Source organism: Aquarana catesbeiana, linkage group LG06 (genome assembly GCF_042186555.1).
Source record: "Aquarana catesbeiana isolate 2022-GZ linkage group LG06, ASM4218655v1, whole genome shotgun sequence".
Taxonomy (NCBI): domain Eukaryota; kingdom Metazoa; phylum Chordata; class Amphibia; order Anura; family Ranidae; genus Aquarana; species Aquarana catesbeiana.
In genome coordinates, this window is record NC_133329.1 from 297,480,467 (window position 1) to 297,489,754 (window position 9,288).

The window sequence follows — 9,288 nt, forward strand, 5'->3', positions numbered from 1 at the left end:
GTTTCCAAAAACAAAAAGCAGGCAAAGAAAATGAGCTAAAAACGTGTCATATTTACAACTGTGTTTGTCTGAAATTCTTCTTCAAAGCATCATAGCCAAAATACTGGGTTTTATAACTGCATGATGTTCAGAGACTCCTTTTTCATTAATCAGTAAGTCACTGTTCCAGTTATCCCTGGATAGCAGCCCTGAGCCATTGCTAGAACTGTGTAAGCAAAAGAAAAATATCGAGCACTGGTTTATAGAAAAGCCTTTTCCAACTCACATTGCTGACCTACAAGCTTTATGAATTGTGCAAATAACATCTCTATTACTTTATATTGCTCTTCTATTTTCCTTCTGCAGATAGACAGCCAGAAACTGAATTTCCGTGATGCAGCGAAGGCACGTGTAGATCATGGAGCTGAGATTATCACACAATCTCCAGGAAGGTCCAGTGTGGCTTCTCCACGGCGTCTCAGCAATGTGTCATCCTCTGGAAGCATCAATCTGCTAGAATCCCCACAGCTTGCTACTCTAGCAGAAGATGTTACCGCAGCCCTGGCCAAACAGGGCTTATGAATGTGTCCTACCTTTAGCAGTGTATGAAGTTAATATTAAGTAATATTAATAACAAAAATATTTACGCATGAGCTCTTGGCAGGATTTGGGCTCAAAGCAGGTGTCACATTCATTATTTATCCTTCAACACAAAAGAAGCAAATATCACTTCATGCCAAGCCTATACACTTGTAGGTTCTTTCATTGTATACATGATTTTCCGCATGAAGATACCAGATGTACCCATTATATTACAGACAACAAGTGATGATCTTAGGATAACTGTAGACAGGTAGGTCTGGTCATACTTCATCACTGTACACTGGAATTTGAAGACCAAATGTCACACATTATGATATTCTCAAACCATCACCCAAGTTGTTATCACTGCTCTTAACTAGTCTTGCATGGAGCCCTGAAATACTCGGTGTAATTTCAACATGTGCCTGCCAGCCACCCGAACAAAGTTTGCGTAAGAGCCATGTCCAGTCAGAGCGGTTGCTCATCTTCTTGTTCAGTTCAAACAGTGGTTAAGCTCTTTGTTCCATCAGATTTCCAGTCCCCATAGGCTAATAAACCCATTGAAGCTTTGTGCTGTGTCAGAGACCAAGCAAGGTGTGCTTAAGAGAAGGCAAACACCAATTTTGACGTTAAAAGAAAATCTTGTTAGCGAGCAGTTGGTCGTGCCATTGCAATGGCAGAAGAAGCAGCCAATTTGAGGAAGATTATGGGGAACACTGTTGTAAGGGAGCAGTAAATAAAGCACTTGTTTTTTTGACTAGTATCTGTATATTTGATGGTCTGTTAGCTACTAGAATGCCTGCTTTGCTTTGTAACATGGTGCATTGCAGACTTTTCGAGCAGCTGAGGCCATGAACAGAAAATTTTAGCTTTGTGCATAGGCAGACATTTCCAACACCTTTTTTTCCACCTGTTTGATACAGTATTATTAATCTAGATGTATATATATTTCTCTGTGGCCATGTTTTCATGCATATCCCCAAAACCCTTTTCATATACTTGAAGATTCCATTTCTTACTCACAGTATCTGTGTCTGTTGCACCATTTGGTAAAGCAGTTTTAGGTAGGCATAATTTAATGTTAGGAAAGCTTCTCTTTTTTCCTATGTAAAAAATACGTAAAGCTAGAAAAAAATGAAGAAAACAACAACATATATTTAAGACAATAAAGTCAAACTGCAGAAAAGCTGTTAAGCATGATGTTGTCCTCATTGGGCTCTTAAGAAGCATTGGCTGTCTTAGATTTCCTTTTTTGCTGGAATGCCCCAAAATGAGAGCTGTTTTGTCAATGATTTTGCTTTTCTCTTGCTCCTCATTTCGAAAGGGCTGCCGTATGCATTGGTTTTTAATCATGAAGGTTCCTGTTTTCTTTTCACTTACAAAGACTCAGTAGGAAGGCATTGCCTGATTTTGATTTTATGCTTGCTAAAGTTGAACAAAAGTACAGCTGATGTATTGATTTTGGATTGTGAGGTCTTTAGATTCGTCACAATTTTTCAGTGCAGCCTATTAGTTGTATCCTATATTATAGGTGGTGACCTGTCAGAATGTAACCCCACTCATCACTGAGGCTTTAATAAGGGGGTATGAGAATTATAGAATTGATAGCCCCATCTTCAAACACGTATGTTATATCATTATGTCATTTCCAAGGAATATGACTCTATTTTACCACAGTTACCAAGAGTAAGCGGCTACTATTTAATTATTCATTCTGATAGAAGCTTCCATGTAATTTAAACTGATAATCCATATCTACCATCAGTTTTATTTAATGTACATGGAATGTTGGTAGGTATCAGTTTGCCTAGCAGGCAGTCTTGCAATAGTGTTTTAAAAATTCAGAATTGCTTTTTTGTAAGCAGATCCAGTTCTACTTGAGCTCTATATTCACAATAATATTTTTTGAAGATACTAGATAGGATGTCACCTATAGATTCTAATAAAGTCTTATTGAAACTTTAAAGTCAAAGTCAAACATTTAGTAGTATTGTTCACAGATGAAGCAGGTAAGGACATGGTACCTTGAGATGATGAGATTAGTGTATTTGTAGTATAGAAAGCAGACATTTGCACAGGAATCCTGAAATTGTGAATATGCAGTAACAGTATTTTACCCCCTCCTAAATTTACACAGTGCTATAAGCCTTAATGTCAAGATAGACAAATGGTCTTTTATGTTGGTATTTCTGTCAGGATGTCCAAATGGATTTTCACAAGTAGTTTACTTCAATAATTTTTTATAGCTGAGCAGCTGCTGGACTACTTTAGAAGTAGTGTAAATCTCTAGTAGTGTGTACAGTGTAGATGAGTTGTTTCAGTGCTCAGTGACCTGAGTCAGCTGCAGTCCTTGAGTGGTCTAGAGGTAGCTTGCCTGCAGCAAATTGCAAATAAACGAACAAGCTGCATATTTAGCATATAAAAAAGACACAATTTTGGGATGTTTAATAAGACAATTCCCATAATATAAAAAAGACATTACATCTCCTAGGTTATTATAGGTGAGCTATAGGCCTCTGTACTAATCTGTTCGATCCTCAGTGCAAGATAAAAAAACATCAGCAATATTTTATCATTTTACTAATACTAAATATAAACAAGATGATTGCTCCTAAATAGGGATCACATATTATTTGTGGCATTTATCTAGTCCGAAGCAGTCAACACTTTATCAAGTACACCGATCTAAGGAAGTCATCATGGCTACTTGGCTAGGCAACCTTGTAGAATGGAACTTTCTTCAGAGATGTGTAGTGCTGGTGGAAGTGTTCTGTATCATCTTTAAATGTAAAAAAAAAATATGTAGCATTTAAAATTAAGTCCTATGTAAGTGTTTCTATAACTTATGTACAATTTCATAGGGTTGGGTACATTCTAGAGCAATATGTTCCCCATATGATCAGAGAAGAAGGTGCTCATGCTGACTGCTCCAGTCTTATAATTATCCTGCATGCGGTCAGCTTTTCTTGATATTTTGCAGGTGTTTTCTTTCACTGTACACTAATTAATTTGTAAGTGACCATTACATGTGCTTTCCTACAGTCAAATAGCTAATGTTTCACAAGTCATCTGAATATAGTACAGCTTGTACAGTGTCTGTTAAAATATAAAATTTCTTAAAGCAGAACTTTGGATAAAAGTCAAAATGAATTATCAGTCAATGCAAGACAGTTTATCTGTTGGTCTGGCCAGTTCAACTGTAGAACCCTGACATCATTTTTTGGGTTGATAACACTATTGCTACTGCAGTGGAATCGCTGCTGCATTGTCACTCTGCGCTTCCACAATAGGACATAGGGAATGGGCAGGCAATAAGGAATGTTACTGCTGAATGCCTGCCTCTGCCGTGCCTATCATTGGAAAGACATTCTGTCTTCCTCTGCAGCCTGTGTAACAGTGACCTGTTTTTCACAGGCATATTACTGGGGGGGAAATGCAGTTCAAATAACAGCTTCCAGTCACATGGGAGAGACATGCATGCACTGCTTATTCTCTAATTTTCTACACTAACGTAGAGAAAGAAGATTTGACTTAAAAAAGAAGGTAATTTTTTTGGAAATTTTAAAAAGTTGATTGCCTGGAAAGGGCTTTCAGTAACCGAAATAGTAAAAGAGAGGTGAAGTCTATAGGTGGACGCTAATTTATTTGGCTTTGATGAGCTTTATATCAAAGAGTCTAACTTGAGAAATTCCAATACTTCCTACTGCAAGCAGATCACATTTCTGTTTGACACCTAAACTTAAAGATTAAAGTTGAAATAAGCAACACATAGTCCTTTCAGACATTTTTACATTGAGCCCAGGCTTTTATTTGTTACCTATACATGACCACATGTATATATTATGAATTGTAAAAGAACTGGACAGCTCTGTATCTGACAGTCCCCTAGTTTTACAAAATTCTAAAGCGTTTGTAGCTACTGTGCTTTAGCAAAACCTAAATACAGTTTTTGCTAATGACCAGCAGTAACTAGGTTATCCATAATTCTCCAGTCTTGATCAAGCAAAAACTTAAGTAATAATATTTTGTATGGAGAACATTTCTTTATAATATTTTTTGAAAAAGTCAGTGGTGTCAATAGATTTTATCATAGTGGGCATCCATAGTTCAGGATTAGAAATCTGACACTTTTGGTATCTGTCAGGTGACCTGCATTGATCCAGGGTAATATTGTACACTTGTACTATTACACTAACATTAATGCTTTAGTGGACATAAAAAATGTAGCTTCAGCCATGCACAAACATAAACCCAGAATGCTTTAAATGCCAGAATAATTCTTTGTCCCAGTCTGGCACTGGGCATTACTAGTTAGCACTTTTTTCTATTTACCAGAAAGCCTTGTTGATTAGGTTCCTGGCAAATTGCTGGGTTTTATGCATTTGATATTGTATAAATTATGACCACATACTACAGATCTTATGCTGCAGCAGATAACCATAACTGGAAAATTAAACAATAACACACATAATTCAAGCAAACTTTTAAGTAAAGGACTTGCACAAAACAATGATGATGTTGTAAACTGAGAAACACAAAGCAACCAACCAGATACAGTTTATGGTAATCACAACAGGCCCTCGCATATGTGTCGACATTCAAAGCCTGGATTAGAGTAGAGGTGTACTATGGCTGCACAATAAAATGCAATCAAAGTCTTAATTTTTATTTACTTTTCACATATAATAACTACATAAAATCTGTTTAAACATTTTCAAGGTAATTTGCATTATCAAAGTGAACCGTCACGCTAAAAATGTTCAACTTTAGCAATGGAAAAGAAAAACCAGTGCATTACTTCTGTGCTGAGCTGTGAGGGGTGTGATTTGCAAAACCTGTGCATTTCCCTGAGACCTTTAAAGCCTGTAATAGGGAGGTGTTTATTGAATGGCTGGTGGTAGTTAGTTCATGTTTTTCAAACCAATTTGCAATTGTATTTGTTGCTGTATAGTGATTGTTTTGCAAAATAAACCGCTTGTCATGGTCTGTATTCCTCTCCTTTATTCTCAACAATGTTGATAAGGTCATCTGTGTACTTTACCTTGCCCCCCTCCTCCCTCTACCAGTCTCAGTGCTGCTGTATGAGGGTTGGAAAGAGGCAAGTCAAATTCAGGTACTTATACTAGTAGCATTTTAAAAATAAATTGAATAGTTTATAAATGATTACCTTGAAGCATTAATTGTGTCTTTTATATCTTTTTTGGTTTAAATCTCATAATTGCACAATGTGGGACATGTAAGAAATAACAAAACATTTAAATCAGGGTGCTGTGAGTGCCAATCTTGCCAAAAGCTTTTTAAGTTCATTCTGTTAGTTTTGCAATTCAGACAATTCTATTAGGCCCTGCTCACGCTTGTGCACTTTTGCTGTGCTAAAACGCACCTTCCCAGTGCACAAAAGTGCATGAAATACAGTCCCCTTTAAATCTAACTGTTCACTTTTTTTTACAGTGTGCTGTGCTTTTGAAAAGTCCTGCTTGCTGCATCTTCAGTACCATTTGAAAAATGCACCAAAAGTGCACCTTTTCTTAAGCTCTATGGAAGCACACCAAAACTGCATCAAAACAAAAATGCACTACACATTTTTAAAGTGCGTTTTTTTTAGTCACGTGTCCTTTTTTTCTAGGTGACCAGGGTGGAAAATGCATGCATAAAGCATGTACACTGAATCATGTGTTGCATGGTATTTTAACACAATGCATTAAAAAAAACAAAAAAGCTAAAAATGCAAAATGCGTTTTCCAGAAAAGCATACCACATTTTACAATGCACAGATGTGAACAGGCCTTAAATCAGTATAAAATAGCTGCGCTAAACAGTGAGAAACAATATAAAAATTAATACATATAGATAAATGTGAAAATGGTCAAAAAGAAACAAAACAATTGAATGTACCAGAATCATAAGAATAAATTATGAGCCAAGAGTGAATGTAAACCTTGTATGAGACAAAGTCCAAATCGTCCACTAAGGTGAATATTAAACCATGCAATAAAGTCCAAATAATCCACTAAAGTGATATAATATAGATGTGTGATCTTTCATCACCCTTAGGTGCTGATCAACATAATAAATATACGCTTACCAGAAGGCAAGCAAGGGACAGCTTGCAGCTAATCACCCAGCCAGGGTCTTGTCCTAGGGGGTGCGGAGCTCGAAGGACATCAAGTCAGGACTCAGTGGTATGCCAGATATTACCCAGAAGTAAAGAAGAGGGAACTTCCCATGGTGAAATACTGATACAAATGTTTATTTAAAGGATAAAATGTGCACTTACAAGCGAAAGAATAAAACAGCATATGGGCCGGTCGGCATGCGCACACCCGTTCCCTCGGGAGATTTAATGCGATGACGTCAGCACGTCTGTCCACCTAACGCGTGTTTCATCATAAGATGATGTCGTCATCTTATGATGAGACGCCAATTTTAAATGCATCCAAGGCTGCAATGACAAGGCTGCCCGCTTCGTCATCTTATGACGAAACGCGTGTCGGGTGGACAGATGTGCTGACGTCATCGCGTTAGATCTCCCGAGGGAACGGGTGTTCGCATGTCGGCCGGCCCATATGCTGTTTTATTCTTTCGCTTGTAAGTACACATTTTATCCTTTAAATAAACATTTGTATCAGTATTTCACCATGGGAAGTTCCCTCTTCTTTACCTCTGGGTAATATCTGGCATACCACTGAGTCCTGGCTTGATGTCCTTCGAGCTCCGCATTGTGGACCCCCTAGGACAAGACCCTGGCTGGGTGATTAGCCGCAAGCTGTCCCTTGCTTGCCTTCTGGTAAGCGTATATTTCTTATGGTGATCAGCACATAAGGGTGATGGAAGATCACACATCTATATTATATCACTTTAGTGGATTATTTGGACTTTGTTGCACGGTTTAATATTCACCTTTGTGGACGATTTGGACTTTGTCTCATACAAGGTTTACATTCACTCTTGGATCATAATTTATTCTTATGATTCTGGTACATTCAATTGTTTTTTTGTTTTTGACCATTTTCACATTTATCTATATGTATTTATTTTTATATTGTTTACTACTGGTTCATCACTAGTGGTCTAACTGTTTAGCGCAGCTATTTTATCCACACTAGATTATATATGTATGTATTCCATATATTAGTTGCTGCTTTACCATCACTTTTAGTTTAGTTTCTGTTAGGAGCGCAGTATTCTCTTATTTTATATCTTAAGTCAGTATAGTCAGGCATTGGACACCCCTGCACCTTGCAGCTAAGTAATACAGCCTAGTCCAGGATTCACACTTGCACATGCCTGGACATTAAAGGATCAGTAGCACAAAAGTGAGGTCATCTGTGCACTCTAGCCTGTTCACAGTTAGACACAGTTAGACTGATAGTTAGGGCTACCACATAATTCCTTTATCGCAAGGCATAAATGCTGTATATGAATTACACAGGCTCTGTAAATACGGTAACTACAGTACATGAAGGTAGGGCACTGAGTGAATTTAATTTCCACCTTTATCAGCCTCAGAACCTGTGTAATTCATATGTATCTAGGGTGAAAGGAATAAGGTAGCACCCTTAGTACAGAGTTCCAACCATCCTTTTTCCAGTTTGAGGTCTGCTGTGCATGTATAATGAGTTCAATATCAAGACAGAGTCAGCTAATTACAATAGCTCTATGTAAAAAATGCTTAAAATGTGTTTTCAGAATGAGAATATAGACATTAAGGGTACCAACCCGTAGAATATTTTATAGTTACAATACAATGTTTATTTAAATACCAGGCAAAGTTTCTCTAAAAAACAATAATATGTTTATTAAAGCAAGAGTAGTGATATACAATTCTAGACATTTTTTGCACCTCAATATCCTTCCCTCAATTTACCACTGACCAGCTATACATATATTTTTCATTCAAACAGAAAAGATAAAGTGAATAAGTGTAACTTATAGCTGCTAACACACAAGAGCAGTCATACAGTTCTCCAAAATGTTCAACAAAGTGAATGGTGTGCAGCTTATAATAGTAAACAATATAAGTGTAAAATATAAATCCAGAAAACATAGTTACATAGTTACATAGTAGGTGAGGTTGAAAAAAGACACAAGTCCATCAAGTCCAACCTATGTGTGTGATTATATGTCAGTATTACATTGTATATCCCTGCATGTTGTGGTCGTTCAGGTGCTTATCTAATAGTTTTTTGAAACTATTGATTCTCCCTGCTGAGACCACCGCCTGTGGAAGGGAATTCCACATCCTTGCTGCTCTTACAGTAAAGAACCCTCTACATAGTTTAAGGTTAAACCTTTTTTCTTCTAATTTTAATGAGTGGCCACGTATCTTGATAAACTCCCTTCAGCGAAAAAGTTTTATCCCTATTGTGGGGTCACCAGTATGGTATTTGTAAGTTGAAATGATATCCCCTCTCAAGTGTCTCTCGTCCAGAGAGAATAAGTTCAGTGCTCGCAACCTTTGCTCATAACTAATATCTTCTAGACCCTTTATTAGCTTTGTTGCCCTTCTTTGTACTCGCTCCATTTCCAGGACAGCCTTCCTGAGGACTGGACAGAACTGGACAGCATATTGCAGGTGAATTATCGTTTTATCTCTGGAGTTGATCCCTTTTTAATACATGCCAATATTCTGTTTGCTTTGTTGGCAGCAGCTTGGCATTGCATGCCATTGCTGAGCCTATAATCCCCCAGGTCCTTTTTCATCCTAGATTCCTCCTGAGGCTCTCC

General features: G+C 37.4%; 1 protein-coding gene across 30 annotated transcripts in view; it reads left to right on the forward strand.

Annotated features, from left to right (window-relative positions):
- Positions 1-5,551, forward strand: part of MAP2 (microtubule associated protein 2) — a 309,720-nt gene extending 304,169 nt beyond the window's left edge. For all 30 annotated transcript variants that reach the window (XM_073633484.1, XM_073633482.1, XM_073633502.1 and 27 more), the window contains one exon: positions 346-5,551. In XM_073633484.1, the coding sequence (XP_073489585.1) occupies positions 346-561 (216 nt within the window). In that variant the 3' untranslated portion in view covers positions 562-5,551. The remainder of the gene's footprint in view (positions 1-345) is intronic.
- The last annotated feature ends 3,737 nt before the right edge of the window (positions 5,552-9,288 follow it).